The following is a 23,109-nucleotide window of genomic DNA, read 5'->3' as shown; positions in this document are numbered from 1 at the left end:
TTTCTATAGGTTTTTCTAGCTTGGAGTTTAAAAGGTTTATTGACACTATTTTGCACTGCTGTTTTACTTGATCTTTTTACGTTTACACGTCACAACCCAACGCTATTCCGGCACATAGCTGTGCGGCGGTTACAGGTTACTTATCTCAACACGGGGTCCCCAATGCAGGGGATACCTTTATTTTCTTAGTTGAAGCGGATCCAGCATACCGCTTCAAAGTATTTTATTCTGGCGTTACATTTCCAGCGGTTGATGCGAATGACAATATTTTTCATACTTACACAGTTGCTGCTCCTCCAGCAGCGTATCATCCTTGTGCATCAATTGAAGTTCCATTGACGTCCTGGGAACATACTATTTGGTTTCTTTTGTTCGAATGGGCTCCTTGTCTTTCAATTGGGCTACTTGGCCTGTTTTGGCTGGTTTTACACAACATCCCAACTATCTCAATGTTACTATCGTGGAGTTACGTCTGCTATATACACAATTGGTTCATCTTCATAGACGAGTCATACAGTCTATATGTCGTGCACTTACAGCAGCTCCGACTGGAGCTGCTCCTCCGGCACCTGGTCAGGGTAGAGGGTTTGTGATCAGTCCCGTCATGATTAATTCCGTGATGGGAAAAAGTCCCCAGAATTGTGAGGACTTACCGTTTTGGATCGCACAGAAAATCGGGCAGCTTGAGGCTGTTTTTCAACATACATCTCCTGTTGAGAAACACAGGATCCTTACAATGAGTTTGCCAAGTGTTCTGATTCCTCCTTTAGTGGACTGCACCACCTGGAGGACGGTGTTTGCTTCAGTGTATACACTGTGCTTTGGCACCCCCTCCATGAGTGTTCTGCCAAACGTTCTGAAAAAGGTACAGGATGAACACAGGGCTGGTCCAGCCCTGGATTTGGGGATGAAGTTAATGGGCATGTTCCCTATTGTCTCCAATATGATTCTGGCCAACATTAAAGGTGAAGCAGTTTGCTTGCAAGTGTGCCAATACCTGGCGGCAGGGCGGACATAGATTAGGAGCAACAGTTGCCAATTATTATTGCAGATGTGTATACATCCGTGGGTCGCAATAGTTTAGGGATTCAACCATTTACATAGGCACAAGGTAAACCTCCACCTGAAAAAATGAGTCGTCCAGTCTTTACTAAAAAGACTTGGAATAAAAATGTGCGGCAGCAACAACAGAAGGCTGGTTCTCGTGCAGGTTCACCTCCACCGGACGCTTCTGAACGTAGATATTATTTACGTGACCGCCCAAAAATTAAGACACACAAGAGGTTTCAGGTTCTTGATCCTCGTTCTCTTCATTCCTTTCAGGAATCGTTGGATCAACAATTCAGTGGAGGGGGGACGACAGGATCACAGACAAGGTGAGTCCACGCAGACGAGACCCACAGTGCCAGTTTGATGTAAAAGTCAAGCAGGAGGAACCACCTCAATAGAGAAAAAAGTTGTCACTTTGACTGCAAAGTATGCCTCAGACGGTGAGAACCCTCCTCCTTGATAGGAGTTGGGAGGTAACCCTCCTCAACAGCGCGGCAGAGGTTACCATAGTGCAGCAGACACTCCACCAGCATCTGCAGGCGAAAGTAACTGACACTTATTACCGTTGAGAAAGCTGACACTTGTGTTGCTGCTCCTGATAGGCTTTATGAAGTAAGCCTCCAAATTGAAGTTGATATTAAACGTACTGTCAAGGCAGTCTTTTGGGACAATCTAACATCTTATGATATTTTGCTTGCGGAGGTTGATTGCACCCCCCCTCCTCCCCCCCCCCCTTTTGTCCTCGCTTCTTCTAGAGGGGAGGAGGTTATTCTACCATGTTTTTCACAATATGTCCCAGAGGAGACTAAAACTGATTACGCCGTGGAGAGGGCCTTAGCCCTGGCTACAGCATTGTATCGCAATCAGGGGGGTTGGGACAAGTATTCGCCAGTGCATGTTATTCCTTTGCGTTCTACACCACAGCCCCAACCGCAATGTCCAATTAAACAGGAGGCTAAAGAATCCATGGGTGACATTTTGACTCAATTGGAATATCAGGGTGTGATTTATCCTCGTGTCAATTAATAATCCTCTTTTTCCGATATTGAAACCGGACGGTTCATATCATATAGTTTTAGACTACAGACATTTGAACAGTCATGCTCGTGCCATTGTGGTACAGAACACACATAGCTCTGCATTAGTAAATAACATTGTTCGAAAGAAATATAAAACGAAGTTGGATATATATCTAATGTTTTTTTCAGTCACACATTGGCTCCTGAAAGCCATAACTTGACTGCATTCAGTGCTCTCGGCAATCAAAGACGATATACGAGATTTCCTACGGGAAATAAGAATAGCCCAGGTGTGTTTGCGGCATGCATTGTGTCGATTTTACATGAAATTGATCCAGATGCCTTTTCGTACGTCGATGACATATGCTTGACGGGTGATGAAATCAATCTGCATCTTATGCGTGTGGATCGCATTAGCACATATTTTGCAATGTTGGGTTACAAATTCAATTTTGCGAAGTCGCATATTGCCTTTTTGGCTGTCTTTTTCCTTGGATGTGAACTGAATAACGAAGGTAGTGGGTTGACCCCCCACTTTTAGGAGAAATTTGCTCAATTGCAACCTCCATCTATCCTTAAAAAATTGCAATCTTTGCTGGGTTTCTTAAATTTTGGCAAGACTTACATTCCTAATTATGCCCAGCATATCAAACCGCTATACGCTTAGATACAACCTTCCTTTCCATCTTCCAGTTGGCTTCCGGAACATACCGCAGTACTTAGGTCCTTGCAGTCTGATCCGCTTGCAACTCAATTTTTGTTAACCAGACAAATCTAGTAATCCGGATTGTGCCAGGAGCGTTAGGTTTACTTATGTAACTTTCAATCAAGGGGACACAGTTCCCATTGCTTATAAATCGCATTTGTATACTCCAGCTGAGATGCGTTTTTCTTCAACCGAAATCTTTTTGACAGCAGTACAGATGGGAACTCTAAAGGAACGCTCCCTGGCTCAGGGAAAACATATTTTAATGGTTTTGCCAGTGCCCACTTTAGAAGCGATCACGAAGGCGAGTGTTCCGAATTTTAAAGCTCTGCATCCTCGTTGGATATAATGGGCTAGTTCATAGACGTCGGCTGATGTCAACTTTCTTTGATCCTTCTTTGCAAACGAGGAGTTTTTACAATATGAACATGTTCATCCTCCTCCTTTATCACTACTCCCTCTGGATTAGTACAAATGCATCATTTACACGGATGGGTCTGCACAGCCAGCCACTGGTTCTGAGCATGCTTATTCTGCGGACTGCGCGATTGTGGCAGGCACGATAATGGACAGTGATTTTAAATCCTCCTTGGTTCACACACAATCCCTTGGGGATTGTACGCACAACTGGCCGAGTTACGTGCTTCGGTTTTGGCTCTTGAATTTGCTGATCCCAATGTGCCTACACTTTTAGTATATACGATTTTTTTTACTGTGTGCAATCCTTAAATGAAAATTTATTCTTTTGGAAACAAAATGATTTTCGTGCTTCTAAAGGTAGCGCAATAAAGCATAAAATACTTTGGGGCCGAGTGGCCGCTCTTAAGAACCGTTTGCTGCTCACACGTTATCCGTACATTTGGCCATCAGCATGTGGGAGCACACACTGTTGGTAATTTGCTGGCTGATGAAGCAGCCAAATGTGCAGTAGCCACCTGCTCAGTAGCAGCAGTTACTAGGTCTATGACCAAAATTGATGAGGACATTTTGGCGGCTATTGCTGCGACAAAGGGTACGCAGTATCCCCAAGGATTTCCTTCTGGTTACTCCTATCACTTAACGCTCGATCAAATTCCATTTGTAACTATTTCATCAGTTTGTGATCAGCTGATACCCAACGAGGACCGCAGACTTTCTTTTGATTACGGCTGTACATGAAGGCGTGGCTTCTGCACATGCCGGCGTGACAGCAACTATTTCGCTTTTACAGCAACGTTTTTGGTGGCGTGGCTTATAGCAGCAAATGCGCAAATATGTTCTTTCCTGCGACATTAGTCAACAGATTAAACCTTCTACTGTTTCACAACCACCTCATACTCAAATTTACATTTCAAGTCAACTGTTTGGTTGTATTTATCTTGATCACTGCCGTCGTTTAACATCTGACAATGCTTTCAAATATATTTTGGCTGCAGTAGATTCATGCACTAGATTCCTTTGGGTTTGACCGCAACGCAGTGCTGACGCTTGAACTGTTATAAAAGATTTGGAATATGTGTTAATAGCAGTACTTCCGTAATACAGCACCAGGATACCCGTCGGGTTATAGTGCGCTTTATAAATAGCTGTAACATAACATTTGTGTGTCTTTGTAAGTACGTTTGCCTGTGGCACCTTCCATTCAGACCAAGGTACGGCTTTTGCCACTAAGGCTTACTGGGATGCAAAGTCGTCTTGGGGGGGGGGGGGGGACAGGTGCAATTCTTGTCTCCATATCGGCCTGAGGGCAATTCTGTTGTGGAGCGGATGAACCATGACTTAAAGCAATCTTTAACAGCAAGGGTATTAGGTACGGGCTGGTTGACTCATCTATATGGGGTCCAACACGCATTAAATAATCTCCCTTGAAGATTTCTGGGTGGGCAGACCCTGTACAAAATGCTCTTTGGCATTAAAATGTTTGTACCAGACCTGGATGGTCTAGATGTTGTGGCGGCTGCTGCAACGTTTGACGTACATAACCATTGTGCCATGTTACAGGATCTACAAAAGAATCGGACGCTCTTGCAGCAGTGCTGATCCCAATTTATGGCTTGCTTCCTAAAGTTCCCAGTCCTTGGTTTAAAAGGCACCCAAATTGTGATCTTCCCTCCGCTACCTGTCGCAAGGAGAATGGATTTATTTCCATTGAACATGTGAAGTTACACCATATGGCCGATACTCAATAGTATGCCTACAAGCATTCCCCGTAGGGATGTTTCACTTCTTCCAATGACTTCCTTTTCCTCTAATTCTCCCCAGTTACTGGAGGGAGAGATGGAGTCTTCAATTGATTTATTGCCAGTTTTGCCTTCCACATCTACAACTCTGGAAACGAGTATGCTTCTCCCCCCGTTGAAGTTACACTTGATATTCCTGAAAGTATAATACATTCCACTGTAGAACAACCCCCATTATTTCAGCTCAGTTCCTGTGGTTACTATATGGACCGTGATAACTTTTCTTCAGATACATCTTCATTGCCCTCATCTGTAACAGTGCCTCCTACACAGATTTGTGTTTTCATCTCCTGGTTAAACCCAACATGAACCTACATTTGGATAGTGTTCCTCTTCTTGTGGATTAGATTTTTTTTCCTATTGATTAATGGCCATTATTTACATGAACGCTCTGCTGTACACTTGGTTGACAAAGTTCTGGCCCCTCATACTTAATCTCATAAAAAGAAAAGAGATTAAGCCCTAGTTAATATTTCAGCATTCCCAATTGTTGATGGCATCGTTTGGGATAAGGTACCATTTGAAGTCCATGGTCCTACAGAGACCTTGCAAATTCCATAAGTATTCAGAGTTTCTTTAGGTGATATTGTTTTACCTGAAATACACACCGGAGACTGGGAGGTCAATGCTGTTTACTCACCGTTTTCTGATTTGAAATATTATACTGCTTTTGACCCTGAAGATCTGCATTTAAATTCTGCAAATTCTGCAGATTTATTTTGCTACCAACATTATGGCCATCATTTTTTACACAAGACCAATACTCCGAGACCACATTTTATTTATTCACAATGGGAGCATTGTCCGACACCATTACAGGGGAGTTCAGTAACACAGGAAAGAAAGTTTGCAACCAGAAAAATATGCAATCTATCAAACCCAGTATCCTATTTTTACAAATTAAATATGCCTACCGCAGCAAATACATGCTTACCCACACTAAATTAGTTTATTCCTCTTCCTTCATAACGGATTTATCCATAAAAGGTTATGATTAGGCGAAGGACACGGTTGATTTAAGTTTAAATGCGGTACGAAAGGTTGGCAGGTGAATGGTACCGAGTCCATGCATCGTACATATTTAATACAGTCTCAGCTAATATTTTTAAATTAAACGATTCAGGAAACTACCTGTTTTGGTTTGGCCACTACTAAAAATGTAAATACTCCCTCCATTCCATCTTTGGCTGACTATGATACATGGCATACACAAACCAACTACACGATTGAGGACTTAACGGTTATGTTTCGAAACGGTACTTTCAATTCATCAAGTATTGACTATTTGGGCTGGTTGCAGTGGCCAACGAACACCAATGCCTGTCAGTTACACATTACAAATGCCACAAAAGAGTTTACTCAAAGTAGACCTAAGCCTCGTTTCCCCCAATCTCATACTGTTACCACGTATTCTGTTGGTAAATTATGTCAACAATGGCTGTGACATTCCACACTGTCGCCTTTGAAACAACAACTTTCCCTTTTGGCAAGTGACATTGATCGTGCAGATTTTCTTTTAGGTCCAAAATCACCTTGCACTAAACGTTTTGTTTATGCAGCATATAAGGAGTTTTGGAAGCTGTTAGAAATGGAAGCAGCAGTATGCCTAAATCAAATCGATCAAGATAATTTAGAAAAAGTTCTTGCCGTGGTTGATAACAGTATAAATACTCTGTCTTCTCGAATATACACTTTGGATAATATTGCATCATCTGTAATTGACATTGTTCAAAATAAAGTGTCTGTTTTGTATCATGGTCGAAATCTGCTGCGTTCTGTTATGCAATTTGGTAGGACCTTGCAAACACCTAAACATGGGAAGGTACCATGGAATTTCCTGAATGCTTCTGCCCTGATTTTACCATTTAATTTGACAGATAAACAAAAACTTATGTCAACGAAGGATGCAACATACACTATGTTACACACTGAGAAACTAGAACAGTTACCATTTTCTTTGGCAGAAACTGATTCAGCTGTATGGTTAATACATAGGGTTATTTCATTGCCCATCTCACTGTTCCAATTTACAGCTTGCATGAAAGACTATCCTGTCGGTAGATATGAACCCCTTGGGCGTAGCTATATTCATGAATTGTGGTCCTTGCCATTCACGTTCCATTGTAAACGAGCGGATAAGGACGTTTTCCTGACAGGGGAGGATTCTTCAGTAGGACACTCCCTGGTCTGTAAACAAGTAAAACTTCACGGTGCCTGCATCGTTTCGGCCCCTAATTTGGCTTGTATTTTAAAAGGGACCCCTGTCCCATCTATTATTCCCACACTGACTCTGCTTTCTAACAGCATTTATCTTATCCTAAATAACCAAAACTGCTGCAGCTTACGGGCAGGCACCCCATAAATAGTAACAGTTTCACAACGTGTTACACGTTGCAGCAGTGTCCTCTTTCCACCCCCACACAGGATTGTAAATAGTTTGCTGTGGCCTTCCAGTCCAACTTAGAAAACAGATTTCAATAAGCTAAGCAGATTCAAAACGCTATTGTTTCAACAAGTGGCGGCTCTCACATCAGCTCATGAGACCTTCAAATTGCAGGTGGTGAGTACATCAAGTGAGATTCAGTCACTGCTAAACACAAATCTCCCCCTACATTTTGGAGAATTAATTCACCAAATATTGAATGTGTCTGATACAGCGGGCCTGGCCCACTTTTTAAAAGTTCTTTCAGGCTATTTTTGGAGTGATCCTGGCTTTTATACATTCTACTTTTTCCAGTGCATTCGGAGGGTATCCCCTTCTGCACCTTCTGGTTTGCGGCGTTCTGGCACTTCTACTGCTGCTCCATAATGGCTGCTCCACCTCTGGTACTGCCAAACCATGACCAGTTGCAGCTGTACCGTGATCGGAACCAGCAGCTTTTGGGTTTGATGCCATTAGAAGCTCTTAACATCTATTGGCTGACCTTCCGTTATGTCTACTTCACCTGCTTGCAACCTGTGCTACTGCCTTCGGTACCCTTTTCACTGGGTCCTGGATGTCTGCCTCTCCAATACGTCACACGCTGCCCTGGATTATGAACTGTTATTGGGTCCGTTGATAGCCCATGACCAGGACTGTTCCGTGGGTAGGCGTTCTGTGTACAATCCTACACTTGGACCAATGGCAGTCTCTAGTAACTGTAATCGTGCACAGTGCCTCTTGAATCAAAGCTTCATTGAAGTCGAATGCAGGTTGCCCTGACTTGCTCCTAACGGCCTCTGGATATGAGGAGCATGTGTGCTCGTTCAAGTTGCTTAATTGGACGGCAAATCTCTTTAATATTGAAGGTTCTGACAGCTTGTTAGAGCTTATGATATTTCACCTGTCTCGCGAAAATGTTTGGCCCAGAGGAAAAGCTGTGAATGGATATCGTATTGAATACAAACAAAAAGAAAGGAAAATGAGAGTTTTTATCATCTCTTCATTCATTTTCATTTTGACAATTGATTATGATTCTATTTTAGATTTTAAATTTCTATTTGGCCTTTCAACAAAACGCTTTGCCTCTCCTTACCTCGGAGTCCTGTTTTAGTCCGGGGCTACCGACCTGACCAAGGGGAGGGTGTCACATGGCCCATGGGGACATTGTCGTCTTCTCTAAGTTAGCATGAGCAAGCTGCAGACTGTCCGCTGCTTTGCAGACGTTACTACAGGATTTTATTTTTGCAAATGTTCCTTTTGCAGTTTTCACATGAGAATCTACCGCTGTGTTCACACACTGCAGGTTCCTGGGATTTAGTCCGAACATTGTGAGCAAGTTCGATAAACAAAACCCCTTGTTATTCTGTTCTGGTCAGGCCCTAGCACCTAGACAAAAATACCGATGCGGCTGTGGTTTGGGAAAAAGTACTTTGGACTTATTGGGATACATGAATAGGTAGCGGAAATGTGGATAGGGACCTTTCCAGGGAGAACAGCAAGACAGCACCTATGATGTAGATTGAATATGCTACTTACCAGTATGCATCTGTTCTTGGCATGTAGGGCTGCTGACATTCATATCTGTGCATAGATCGCCGCCTAGTGTTGGGTCCGGATGTTTGCACGTTGTTGTCCTGGAAGAGTCTTCGAAGTATCCTTGGATAGGTGACTCCTCCCCTGGACTACAGTGCGCATGGGCATCCTCTCCATCCTCAGATTGTTTTTCGCCATTGTGGCAGTGATGGAGTAGATACAGAAAGTGATGACCATGCTTGCAATAATTCTGAGAGCTGCAGCTGCGACAGGCGCCGGGGAGGAGGGAGGGCGATATGAATGTCAGCAGCCCTACATGCCAAGAACAGATGCATACTGGTAAGTAGCATATTCAGTTCGAGGCATGTGGGCTGCTGAATTCATATCTGTGCATAGAATACATAGCAGTGCCCTCTATTGGCGGCGGCTACCCGTGCCAGCTGCAGCGGTCTGAAAAAGAGTTTTGAGAACAGCCTGTCCTACAGCTGCCTGCTGTTTTGACTGCACATCTACGCAATAGTGTTTTGTAAATGTGTGTGTAGTGGACCATGTGGCTGCTCTGCATATATCATGCAGGGGAATGTTTCCTAGGAAGGCCATGGAAGCCCCCAACTTGCGTGTTGAGTGGGCTCGTGGTGGAATAGTTAATGTGCGTTTTGCCTTTTGATAACAGATTTGAATACACTTAACTATCCATCTGGCTATCCCTGCTTTGGAGATGGCGTTACCTTTGTGGTGTGGGGCAAAGGCAACGAACAGTTGTTTTGTCTTCCTGAAGGGTTTAGTCCTGTCGATGTAGTACATGAGGGCCCTCCGTACATCTAGTGTATGTAATGCCCTCTCTGCAACAGTTTGTGGGTTTTGGAAGAAAACGGGCAGTTCAATAGTCTGGTTCATGTGGAACTGCGATATTACCTTGGGCATGAATTTGGGGTTGGTACGTAGTACGACCCTGTTGGCGTGAACCTGAATAAATGGCTCTTGAACGGTTAGTGCCTGGAGTTCACTAACTCTTCTTAGGGAAGTGATCGCTACCAGGAAGGCTACTTTCCAGGTAAGGAATTGAATCTCGCATGAGTGTAGAGGTTCAAAGGGTGGACCCATCAGGCGTGTGAGGACCAAGTTGAGGTTCCACATTGGAGCCGGTGGGTGACTAGGTGGAATGACTCGTTTGAGTCCTTCCAAGAATGCTTTGATGGCAGGCACTCTGAAGAGAGAGAGGTGCTGCCTGGTTTGCAGATAGGCTGATATTGCGGTCAAATGGACCCGTATAGAGGTGTACGCCAGATTGCATCGGTATAGGTGTAAGAGGTAACATATGATGTTGTGGATGGATGCGTCCAGCGGGTTAATGTCATTATTACCGCAATAAATGACGAACCGTTTCCATTTGGCTGCATAGCAAGCTCTTGTAGTGGGTCTCCTGGCCTCCTTGATGATGTCCATACAGTCAGGTGGCAGATTGAGATAGCCAAACTCTAGGACTTCAGGAGCCAGATCGCCAGGTTCAGCTGTTGCGGATCTGGGTGCTGAACCTCTCCATGGTTCTGCGTCAAATGCGCGGGTTTGATCCGCAGCCTTTGATGCGGTACCACGGAAAGTTCGAGGAAGGTGGTGTACCACGGCTGGCGTGCCCACGTGGGAGCAACTAGGACGAGTGTCAGGGAGTGTTGTCGGAGTTTGCGAGCCACCAGCGGTATCAACGGTGCTGGAGGAAAAGCGTACGCAAATTTGCCGGACCAGTTCATCCATATCGCATTGCCCTGCGACTGCGGGTGTGGGAATCTGGCGGCGAAGCTTTGGCATTTTGCGTTTTCGCTTGTCGCGAATAGGTCTATTTCTGGGTGACCCCACTGCTGGAAGTACGGTTGGAGTACCGATGGGTGTAACTCCCACTCGTGCATCTGGTGGCTGTGTCTGCTGAGCAGATCCGCCATCTGGTTGTCCTTGCCGGGGAGGTGTTCCGCCATGAGGAACATGTTCCTCTGAATGGCCCACTTCCACATGCTCTGAGCCAGATGAGACAACTGTGGAGAGTGTGTCCCTCCCTGCTTCTGTATGTAGTACATGGCAGTCATGTTGTCCGTCCGGATCAACACGACCTTGTTGCACAGATGTACTTTGAAAGCCTTCATGGCCAGGAAGATTGCCATCAGTTCCAGAAGGTTGATGTGCATCTTCTTCTGTTGTGTCGTCCATAGTCCCTGCACTGTGTAGTGGAGTACATGAGCTCCCCATCCCTGGAGAGACGCGTCCGCTGTCAGTACTATTTGTGGAACAGGCTCTTGGAACGGTCGGCCCTTGCAAAGGTTTTGTGGATTCCACCAATGCAGAGAGTTGTATGCCCGACCGCTCACCAACACTAGGTCTTTCAACTGTCCTTGAGCCTGATTCCACTGACGTGCTAGGCACTCCTGAAGTGGGCGCATATGTAATCTCGCGTGCGGGACTATGAAGATGCAGGAGGCCATCATGCCTATCAACTGCATAAACACTCGCGCTGGAAGCGAGTGGTTGGGTCTGAACTTGGAGATCAGCGCTTGTATGCCGTTGATCCTCACTAAATTTGGCTGAGCTGTGGCCGCCAGAGTGTCTATAGTCGCACCTAGGTACTGTTGTACGTGTGCGGGCTGGAGATGAGACTTTGGGTAATTTAGTGAGAATCCCAGACTGTGAAGAAGGTGAATGGTACGGGACACGTGGCTTGCACATTGCTGGGCCGATCTCGCTTGAACGAGCCAGTCGTCTAGGTAGGGGTAGACGTGTATGTGCTGTCTCCGTAAATGTGCCGCCACCGTAGCTAGGCACTTTGTGAAAACCCTGGGCGCTGTTGTCACGCCGAAGGGAAGGACTTTGAACTGATAGTGCTGCCCCTGAACAGTGAACCTGAGGTATTTTTTGTGTGAGGGGTGGATGGGTATGTGAAAATACGCATCCTTGAGGTCCAGTGATGCTAGTAAGTCTCCCTGCTGGAGAAGCGGAAGGACTTGCTGTAGAGTGAGCATGTGAAAGTGCTCCGAAAGAATGTACTGGTTCAGGGGTCTCAGTTCTAATATAGGCCTGAGCGACCCGTCCTTTTTTGGAATTAAGAAGTAGAGGGAGTAAACCCCCGTGCCCCGCTCGTGGACGGGTACGACCTCGATAGCGCCTTTTAGAAGCATACTTTCTACCTCTTGCTGTAAGAGCGTCAAGTGCTCTGAGGACATAGGACGGTTTCTTGGTGGTATTGTGGGTGGAGTGGAAGTTAACTCCAGACAGTAACCGTATTTTATAATATCTTTGACCCACCTGTCCGTGGTGATGGAGTTCCACGTGGACAGGAACCGTTGTAGCCTTCCCCCGACAGGTGTTATGTGGTCGGGAGGAAGGGAGAGGGCGTCACTGCTTGTTCTTGGGGGAGGACCTGGTGTTGCCGTAGCCACGTCCTCTGCCCTTGGTACTGGAGCCACGATAGCCACCTCGGGTGTTCTTATCGTAGGTGGTCTGCGTATTACCCTTGTTATATGTTTGTTGTGACCCCTGTCCTCTGCCTGCTCCCTTGTTTCCGGGGCGACGAAAGGAGCCGCTCCGAAAGGACTGAGTTTGTAGGGCGCCCATGGACTTGGCAGTGTCCGTGTCCTTTTTTATCTTCTCGAGGGTGGCGTCAACCTCAGGCCCGAACAAAAAGTCGGGGTTGACGGGCTGATTAAGGATATTGTTTTGTACCTCAGGCTTGAATCCTGAGATACGTAGCCAGGCGTGACGTCGTAGGATGACGCTAGTGTTGATGGCCCTGGCAGCCGTGTCAGCAGCGTCTAGTGCACATTTGATGGCAGCATTTGTGAGTAGCTGTCCCTCTCTGATAAGGATTTCTGCACCTTCTTTGTAGGGGTCAGGGAGGTGTTGAAGGAGTTGCTCCATTGTGTCATAGTGCGCCCTATCGTAGCGAGCGAGGAGCGCTTGAGTGTTAGCTATGCGCCATATGCTTGCAGCTTGTGCGGCAACTCGCTTGCCGGAGGTCTCCAGCACCTTGGACTCCTTGTCCGGGGGAGGAGCGTCACCCGTTGTCTGCGAGTGTGCCCTCTTGCGGGCATTCGCCACAACGATGGAGTCGAGTGGTAATTGTCCTCTGATGTAAGTAGGATCCCCAGGTGCTGATCTGTATTTCTTATCGATCCTGGGGTTTATCACTCGTGCCCTGGTGGGTTCCCTGAAAATGTCAGTGGCTGGCTTAAGGACCCCCTTCAACATTGGCAGAGTCTTTACATGTCTTTCTGAGGATGCAAAGGTGTCCATTAGAAAGTCATTTTCGATGATATCAGAGTGAAGCTGTACATCATGGTTGTTCGCCGCCCGTTCAATCAGAGCGTTGAACGCCGCAGTATCCTCTGTGGGTGACGTTTTTGCCCCATATAGTTGTGGGTCCTGTGCATCAAGAGGTGCACTGGGGTCTGCAGGGTCGCCCCAAGTTTGGTCAGGGTCCTGCTGGTCATCAGGGTCCGTGTCCACATGGTAGGGGACTTGTTCACCCATGTAGTCCTCCAATGCATCCGTGTCGGAGCGTGTGGGGGAGGCCCGGTGTGGATCCTGGTAGGGTGAATGAAAGGGTTCATACAGGAGAGGTTCTGTGTCCACAGGCAGCTTCCTCTTTAGCGGGATCCTGAAAGGTTCCAATGGCGGTTCCGAAGTTATCCTTCGGTCGTGGAGAATCATCCTGCCAGTGTCGGCGTCGATGACGCGTGACGGAGACGGCTCGACAGGCGTAACCGCAGTTTTGGTGGCCTGTGTCCTGAGTTGAAACGCCTTCGGGATTGTGGATGGAGGCAAGCCGAAGGTAATGCTGGTCGGCACCGACGAAACCGCTGGATCGATCGAACCCGACTGGTCCTGGAGGGCAGCCTTGGTTTTGCAGCCTGGCATTGCGCCAGGCCGTACTCGGGGCGCCTTAGAGGTCGTGGCCTCCGCCAGGGTCGTCGAGGCGGCTGCAGATATCTTCTGCGCCCGTGGTGCATCGAGCCGAGGTGCGGAGATCACCGTCGACGTCTTCGACACGTGAGGTTTCGGTGTCGTCGAGGGAGTGCTGCGAGGCGTAGCAGGCGGGACGGCCCTCGGTGTCGGTGGCGTCGACGCCGGTAACCGAGCAGGTTTTTCGGCGCCGATGGCCTTCTTCCGTTTGTCGACTCCCATGTCGCCCGTCTCGAGTTCGGCACCGAAGTCCCCCTTGGTGCGGTCGGTGCCGACACGGTGCGCCGGCGTCGAAGGTGTTGAAGGCCTCGATCCGACTAGCGCCACTTTCAGTTTCGGTTTCGTAGGAACCTGAGCAGCTTTCGGTTTCGGTTTCGTGGAAGGGAAACCAGCTGGCTTAAGCGGTAATGGCTGCCGCTGAACGTCCGAGGCCGGGCCCGAGGGCGGGGCCGAAGGACTGCGTGATAGGTCTCGGGTAAGGCCCGAAGGCGATCCCTCGACCGGAGCCATAGTCTGTGGCACTGGTGAATTCTCGGTTTGAACAGGTAGGCCTTGTTCATCATCGGAGCTACTCTCTTCGGCCCCTAAGGCCTCCTCGTCGTCTCCTACCTCGGTGTCGTCTTCACCTCTGTGGAAGAGTGACTCGTCGGCCTCGTCCGATCCGGGTTCTTGGTCGGAAACGGGACTGGAGGGTAAGACTTCTACTTCTTCGACGTCGTCCGCGTCGTCGAAGATGTCAGCTGGGGCCGGTGCCGCGTGCTGCGCTTCGAGCCTCGCCGCTCGACGATTCCGCAGAGTCTTCTTTGAACGGAACCGGGCACAGGCCATACATGTCGACTCGTCGTGGTCCGGCGAAAGGCATTTGTTGCACACCGGATGGACGTCGATGTGTGGGTACTTCGCATTACATACCGGACACCTTTTGAATGGCGTCCTCGATTCCATCGTCGAAGTAGTTGATGGACAGGTAAATGCGAACAAAATCGGTGCTGAAAGTTAGTAAACTAACAGAGAGTATCGAAAACCGATCGATAAACAGTACCGACGCGAACTAAAGGCCTTGTGGCCTCGACAAAATTTTTTTCCTAACTTGAGCTAAGATAGCACATCCGAACCCAATGGCGGAAAAAAACAATCTGAGGATGGAGAGGATGCCCATGCGCACTGTAGTCCAGGGGAGGAGTCACCTATCCAAGGATACTTCGAAGACTCTTCCAGGACAACAACGTGCAAACATCCGGACCCAACACTAGGCGGCGATCTATGCACAGATATGAATTCAGCAGCCCACATGCCTCGAACCTACCATCTACAGACTGAGGTACGGGGTCTGCAGATAACGCCCAGAGATCTTCTACTATATAATCATTCTGCTTCTATGCAAGGGGGGGTGGGGGGTGGGGAGTTAGGCTACACCATCTTTTTACAACGACCGCTCCTTTCATGATTTTTGGACTACTTGCTATGCTGACTGTATTTGTGTTATGCATTTTCCTGCATGTTGTGGCACGTGTACTGCATATTAGAGCACGTTAGTTAAAATAAATATATTAAACTTGTTTTTTGCGTCTGTCAGATCTTATTGTGGACAAGTACAAGAGTGCAAGCGAAAGGGTGTGTCCTGCAACCGCGATTCCTGAGAGATTTGGGACTGTTGTGTACTAGGGTGTCTAATCACTTGTTTCTCTGTGAGTGAGTAGGAGAGAAAGTGAGACACTATAGCTATTCGGTCCTGGGCCCATGGGTACTAAGGTGGTAGTATGACTCAGTCCCTATCACTAAGGTCCCATAATCCTACGCATAGTTCTGTGTTTTTGTGCAGAATTCCTGCAACAAAGGTTTAATAGTAATCCAAAGCACTACATTCCCAAGTCAAATTAACCTGACAGGAGCTCAACACAGCTCCATTACTATTCAGTAGGTGGGCCACTGTAACACTGCCATCATATTAGTGGCGGAACACACAAGGGTAATGGCAGTCTTTTCCCAAGAGAAAGTCTTCAGCACAGAGGTTTCAGCAGAGAGTAATGGTGCTCTGTTCTTGGATTGCCAGACTTTTTTGCAAGATGGCCAAATCTATGTTTCCCGATTAGAAATAGGTTATGAGCAACAAGGCTTTTATTTTAAACCAGTGACAATACAATATTTGTCAAAATAATAATTCTGTGAGCCCTCTAACAGTCTTATAGAATAAAAGGTGCCTAACACATGTGCAGCTTCTAGGCTATAATGGCTCTGAATGTTTTGGATATGCAGTCCGCACACAATAGTTGATGAGCCGTGTTTTCATGTAGATTTATAATAGTAGAGTGACAGAGTTGGTGAGTGTAATTAAAATCTTTATTAATCATTTATTCATTTACATGGGTGCATTAAAAATTGGAAAAATACAAGTTTGTCAGTACCTTGGTTTTTCAAACTCCTTGGACATATTGTTGAGATGCAGGACGGCATCAATGAGTTACGAGCTGACGATGACAAAGGATGGGGGATGTTGAGGTAGAAGCTCTTATGTTTGAGGACAACGCTGCTGAGTCAGAAGCGAACAAACCCAGAACTGGCTTTCATTTTTCACCACATTAAGGCATTCTGGTGCGTGTAGAGGCACTCCCCTATTCTCATAGAGGTTTGAAGTCCTGACATTACTGTAGGAAGTGCCACATTGGGATCTGAATATTTCTACTAGCAGCATTTTGGTTCTATGACCTGATAAATGCAAACAAATGGATGAACTTGTAAGCTAGAGGAAACATGTGGAACCCACATAGGGCCCAATCTGGAGCTGGGCAGTAACGGACTAAACTCGGATTTCTGAAGGAACTGCTAAATGCAGAGAAGAATCCACAACTCAAATTTCCTACATCGAAACGCAATCACTCTTCTCAGCGACAGAAATCTGTGAATGGTTTGGAAAGGCATCCACCACTACATAATGTGCCGCAATGCTATATCCATGGCACGTTGGAAGCTACGCAAATGACAATGAACATTAAAAGAAATGTGAAAACAATAACAATAGTCTCCCTATGGTGGAGAACATTCTACCAGTGGATTCAGTATTAGATGTGGGTGGAAAATGCCATATTGCTGCAAGAAGTGTTGTATAGAGAAGATAAAATAACAATGGGATTTCCTCTTCCATACATCCCGTAGGTGGAGGAAGCGCCACCAGTGGGATATCATTCTTAAGTATCATATCTCATGAAATCAGCTGTTTGTTACCTTAGCGCCCAACTCCAAATCTGGCAATAAATGTTTCCCAATTAGATTTTGGAAGAACATTAACATTTAATGCAAAGTCACAGGTTGTGGGTTTTGCGGTGTGACAGAACTCCAGTCTACTAGATCTGTTTCCAGTTTGAGATTTAGCAGCGGAAGTGTTGTACAGGAGGGCAGAACCAGGAAACAGGGGTGCAAAGTAAATATGGGGAATGACAAGAGCTGACCAGAGCTCTCAAACACTACGTGCCCCTAGGTGCAAACCGTGGAAGTATTTCCTGAACACTGGACCAAGGGGAGAAGGTAATGATGGGCAGGTCCATGTGCCAGTGGAAGGCAACTGGGCCACTAGCAAACAGGCGCACTCCAAAAACACAACACAGGGTGACCACAAAGGTTAGTGATCCCGCGGGGGGGCAGGAGGTTAGTGTCACGTTGGCTTCACAAACAGCACTCCACAGACAGGGATATTTACTTCCTGGATGTCCGCTCTTCGTCCTCCTTCTCCAGCATGTAGGCTGGCCGGTAGCACTCTACACCTAGGTTATTTGTGTAACGCAGCGAGGGGTTCTTCTCAGTGTTGTCCATGCTTCCCAGAGAGGTGTACCTGGATAACAAGCAGGAGGCCAGAAAGAACAAAACAGAATTAGGAGGGGGACTGGCTCTAAATATACATCCACTTTTGCAATGGTTCCAAGAAAACAGTTTCCATGCCTGAGATGAGAGGGGCAGATAGGACTACATATATTTTGAAAGGGCTGAAAAAAGGGGTTTCTCAATATCAACAATGTACTTTATAGACAAATGAATATATATTTTTATTTGAAATATTTTCTTTTTCCTTTATGAGCTATATGTTTATTAAAGCTATTTATGTAAATCAAAAGAATAAAGTACATGAGTCAGATTCACAGGACAATTTAGGTTGAAATTACAATTGAAACTGAAATTCGTAGGAGTGTAAAGTCAAGGTTGCGATATATAAAATATGGTTTAAACATGGTTTTACACTTGTACAAACATTTTTTCATATGCATTTTTCTTGTTATTAACTTTTCTCCTAATGGTGGGCAGTGGGTGTTCCCGGGTGGAAATGCCATCAAAGTTTTGGATGCCTACAACGGTACTGGTTTGTGGGTATTCCAAACTTTTTCTTGGCTCTTTCCCACCCGGAAAAGGTTGAACCCTTTCAAGCATAAATCTGGTTCGTCAGAGGGAATTGGAAGGCAAAACCAAATTGTGGAGTTGTAGGGAAAGGGGTTTATCCAGAGGAAAAACCCCAAACTGCAATTCCAGTTATACAAGACGTTTCCTCAACTGAAGCTTAAGCAGAGAAAACCGGATCATACCATCCAGATTGATGGCGAAGAATCAAGGGAGGGGACGATCTGGATTAGGAGTGTACAACTCTGGAACTCAATGTACCCAAACCTGGGAAACCAACCAAGCCTGAGAGCCTTCAGACAGCCCTGTAAACCAAGCCTCTATCAAGAAGTCTAATTCTGTTCAGTTGATGCAAGCGGATGAGGTACAAGTTGTCAAAATCCAATGATACCAATCTAGGAATCAATGGTAGATATCGAAATATCTAGGACCACCTACTTTCCAGGTCTATTCTTCAGCGACCAACTCATCAGGAAGGGATGGGCTAAACAGTCTCAAGCCCTTCAAAAAATAAATACATTTACATATGTAGAACTATATTCATGTGCGAATAGTACTAAAGTTAAAGCATTCCAAATGTACTCTTTGACACCTATGTGAAGAACCAAATATTGAAACGGACATGAAACAGGAGGAGGAAACATGCAGGAATATTACAACACATTTTTGGGGGGTTAATTGGCTCATCATTGGACGGGGAGAAACTAGAGCCCATCCCTGTGGCCCAATGAACTTGATATCAGTGAAATGAAGATACAACAGAAACAGCATGATGGAAAGGCAGAGCAGAACCTATATATCCCTAACTATATTACAATGCTGTAAGAAAAGGAGGCTAAAATCAATTCTCCCTTTTCTGGAGCCTAGTAAGCGGGTTAATAGAAACACACTACAGAAGAAGAAAACAAGTTGAGAACAGTTAGGCAAAGGATTAATTTGCTACTCCATTTTCCAGATTTTTACACCCCTCTTGTTTCATACGAAAAGATGGCATTCACTACTGGTGACTCGTCTGCAGCCCTAATGGCTTTTTAGAGGTACTGATCTGTTTGGAAATGCGTCTATTTGCTGTTTGCAAGCAGACCAGTAAACCTTTCTCCAAATACCTTCTCTTGCAGTGGGTACAACCACTCACCCTTTGTCATACAGGATGCAGTAGGGAATGAACAGAGTGCGAAGGAACTCCCAGATGTCCCGGTATGTCCAATCCTGTGGGGAAGAGAGAATGGGAAAGTAAGTGACAAGATCCTCTGTGCTTGCCTTACACAGTACTCTAAGTCCAATCTCTAGCAATGCATAATGTCTATAATGCACTAAATGCCAACATGGATCTTCAATTCCTCTTCTCAAACACCGGACTGATCATTCAGAAAAGAAGGTAGCACAAATACCGCTTTCTTCATATATCTTGCATGAGCACAGGCGCTACAACACTGTTACAGCAAGCACTAATGCAACTGACTTCACTGGGCCTAACTAATGCATTGTGCGCTCTATCACACTGCCATACCGATGTACGTTAAGCAAACCAAGGACCTATCTGCGGTGCACCTTTGTAATAGGGGTTTCCTGGACGGGAGTTTATCTGTTCATTGCTATTTACCTACATCTAAGTCCTCCTCTGCTGGTGGAAAGAAACTCTCCGTTCAAGCTCAGGTAAATCACATTGGTCTTACCGCACAGGTGCCATGCTAGAACCTGAGTAAAGCTAATCATAACCTCTGCATCACATTCTTTACTTTGAGGCTCTAACCATTAGACCAGTGGATCTTAACCTTTGGTCCGGGGACACCTGGGGGTCTGCGAAGCCTACTCAGGAGGTCCGCGACTGCTTAGAAAATTAAATATTAACAGATTAGTAAAGTGTATATAAATAGAGAAGCAAAATGTACAATTGAAAATTGTAAATTTGAAGGAATTCGAAATTGGAGGCTACATTTTAAGGTGGTATACTTAGACTGAATCGTGGGAGAACTGCAAGTGCATCAAACATAAGAGTGGTCTCAATTAAATCTGGAAAAGCTCCAACCTATTAACATTTGGTTATATGTGCTTGCAAATTAAATACAATTTCATAATTTGTGTATTTTTTTTAGGAATGCTTATTTCTGTATTTTTGTGTATTGTTTTGCAGTTCAAATGAAAGAAAATGCTTATGCAGGGGTCTCCAGCTTCCAGCAATGACTCAGTGGGGGTCCCCAGGTTCCAATAATTATTAAGTGGGGCTCCACAGAAGTCAAAAGGGTAAGAACCCCTACATTAGATGATACACTTGTGTCCACGGCACTCTCAACAAGCACTATTCTCCCCTTTATTGCGGTTTTTGACATTAACTTTACATGTTTCTTAAAATCTATGTTGACCTCAAATATTTTCACAAGTACTGTTGCAGTTCTGCGGAATGTGTAAATCTCTATATTACATGCAAACCATATCTAGTTTGACATAAAAAAATGTATTGCCAGAGCCCACCTAGATCTGTCAACTCACCAAAACTTCAAATTCCTTTTACACTGCAGATGACTTGTCATCGCAAATCATATCTGAGTGGACCCCACAATTACATTATCAGAACTAAGTAAATCTCGAAGTGGCTTTGAAACAACATCTGGGTTGCCTCAAGTATTTTTCTGGGAATCGATCGGTTGTGGAATTAGGAAACTGAGCACATGGCTACGTTTCCCCACATCTGTTCTGGCCATGTTAATGAGAATCAGCTTGAGTCCAATGGCACAGCATGTACTGGGCCCAAACGTAGGCAGAGCTGTCGCATATAGTACATCATACTTAGAAAAAAATAATGGGTGGAATTCTTGAACTAATCTCAGCCACATTTTTTATTTTAGTCTCTGTTCAAGCGCATGTTCTTGCCCATCACTCTCCATACCTCCCAGTGTCCCTAACACTTACCAGTCCACCTTATTCCTAAATCTGTCCTGACTAACTCCACTCACCCGTTCAGTCAGTAAGTCTCCTCCGTGGCTCCTCAGTGTTACAGTCTCTGCCAGAACCCTTCCTCTACAATTTCAGCATCCTCGCTCACGCCTACATCCCCCAACCACAAAGATCAAATTCACGATCTCCAACATCCCCACTGCCTGCAAGTGGTTCTGCCCATACTGTGCCAATTCTACTTTTTGGAAGAGCTCTTTTTGGATCCTGGTGGAATGGTTTCACTGCTGTGACTTGAATTAAGTCAAATGCATCAATTGCCTGGAATGTATGGACATAGTATAAGTAAAAGTGCACGTACTAATAAGGGGACACAGGATGGACGCAGGCCTGAGTAAACCTCAGAGCACTCCACTCTTTGCAACCTAAACAACAAACCAATTTCTTGGCCTCCTACCTCTACCCCAATATTCAACATGAACAACCATCTAAACTACTTCAGTTATTTTGGGGAACCATAAAAGCATCCATACTCTAACTAAAACAAACAAGAGGAAGCCAAACCTCTCAGCACCTGCATACTTTAAAGACCTTGATAATAAGAAAATGAAAGGAAAGAAAATTAGAACCCGCAACGATCTTGCGCAGCCCCATGACGTAGACAGTGTGTTGCTCAGGAACGTTAGTATCCTACGGGATCTGATCCCTAACAATGGGTAGGAAGGTGAGTAACGGGAAGAGAGAAGATGATTCCCTATGGCTCAGCCACTGTGCAAGTATCAGGGTCTAGTCAGTGGAAGTAGGGAGGTTTGCTCACTACACAGTTGGGTCAGTTGAGGATTTTTTTTCGGAACAATGGTTGTCTCAAGTTCTTTTCAAAGACGGTTAAGTTGATTTATGCTCTTGAGTCTGGATCTTTGACTCAGTTTCCTACATTTGAGGATGATTATCAACTTATTAAGAGCTGTAAGATCTCTGCATCAGGCAAGAGATAGAAGAGGGGGATACATTCTGGAGGTATGCCGAACCTTTGTTGTGAAATGCTCTGGCCAAGGTGCAATTGAGTATGTAAAGTGCTCTGTCACCTGTGGGCTATGTACCTGCTACACATAACGTAATAAATAAAAGACACAAAAGGATCTCAAAACTGGTTTTCAATTCTACGGAGCGAACAAGGAACGATTTCATTCCATGTGGAATGTGGTTGTGTTTTTTTCCAGGTCCAAACCAAGGAGGCAGCTAGCATTTCTCTAATTTTCAAATTTCTTTTTGATGGTGCCTGCACATGTACTGTTGCAACAGTCTAGGGCTATCCCTGGAGAGTCTTGTCCTATGGTTGGTTTGGAGAAGTAGTTCTCTCCTCAATATTATTACACAGATTTTCATTCTTCTTACTCAGTCTTTTGCACAATCATTGACCTGCGATGATGTTGGAGTCAAATATCACTCAGAAATGTTAACTTCCTGAGATAGCATGACAATCCTAGGGAGTCACTGACCACAGTACTATCCTATTTGGAAACATTCAGATAGATGTAGTTGTCCTTCATCCAAAGAACAATGTGCTTCTCTTAGTGATGTTCCAATATTTTGCTTGACATTTCACCGATTCAGATTTAAACTCGATGCATCACCTCAGCCAAGGGGCACAAACGCAATGGACAGATTAGTGACAACTCATAGCCTTGTGGGACGTTCTACATCATATTCTTAAGGTACGTATGTCTTTTCATGTAAAAGGGTCCACTACAGTGCTGGTACCTCTGGGTGCTATGAAGCCTGGCTTTCTACCATGCACAAATTTGCTGAGCTTTAACAAACGTTTGTAGTCTACCAGATTATGCTCTTCTTGGGAAGGGGGCTTAAATTTGGGAGTGTAACTGGAGAAGTCCTTTTTAGTTGCTTTTTGCTTATTCAGGAGTGGAGTTACGGGCGATGTTT

The 23,109-nt window shown here is 45.4% G+C and overlaps 1 protein-coding gene across 2 annotated transcripts in view; it reads right to left on the bottom strand.

Moving 5' to 3' along the window:
• FLAD1 (flavin adenine dinucleotide synthetase 1) overlaps positions 1-23,109 on the bottom strand; it is a 135,820-nt gene that overhangs the window by 25,417 nt on the left and 87,294 nt on the right. Inside the window, exons 7-8 of one of the 2 annotated variants that reach the window (XM_085636864.1) lie at positions 19,412-19,485; positions 17,588-17,719 (exon numbers count right to left, since the gene is read on the bottom strand). In XM_085636864.1, coding sequence (XP_085492990.1) covers positions 17,588-17,719; positions 19,412-19,485 — 206 coding nt within the window. Of the gene's footprint in view, positions 1-16,215; positions 17,720-19,411; positions 19,486-23,109 lie in introns of those variants that run through there. The other variant, XM_085636865.1, reaches the window with a different exon arrangement.

The sequence above is a fragment of the Triturus cristatus genome, chromosome 12, assembly GCF_964204655.1.
Source record: "Triturus cristatus chromosome 12, aTriCri1.1, whole genome shotgun sequence".
NCBI classification, from domain to species: domain Eukaryota; kingdom Metazoa; phylum Chordata; class Amphibia; order Caudata; family Salamandridae; genus Triturus; species Triturus cristatus.
Note: the sequence above shows the minus strand (reverse complement) of the source record. Positions and strands in the feature narration are given on the sequence as shown.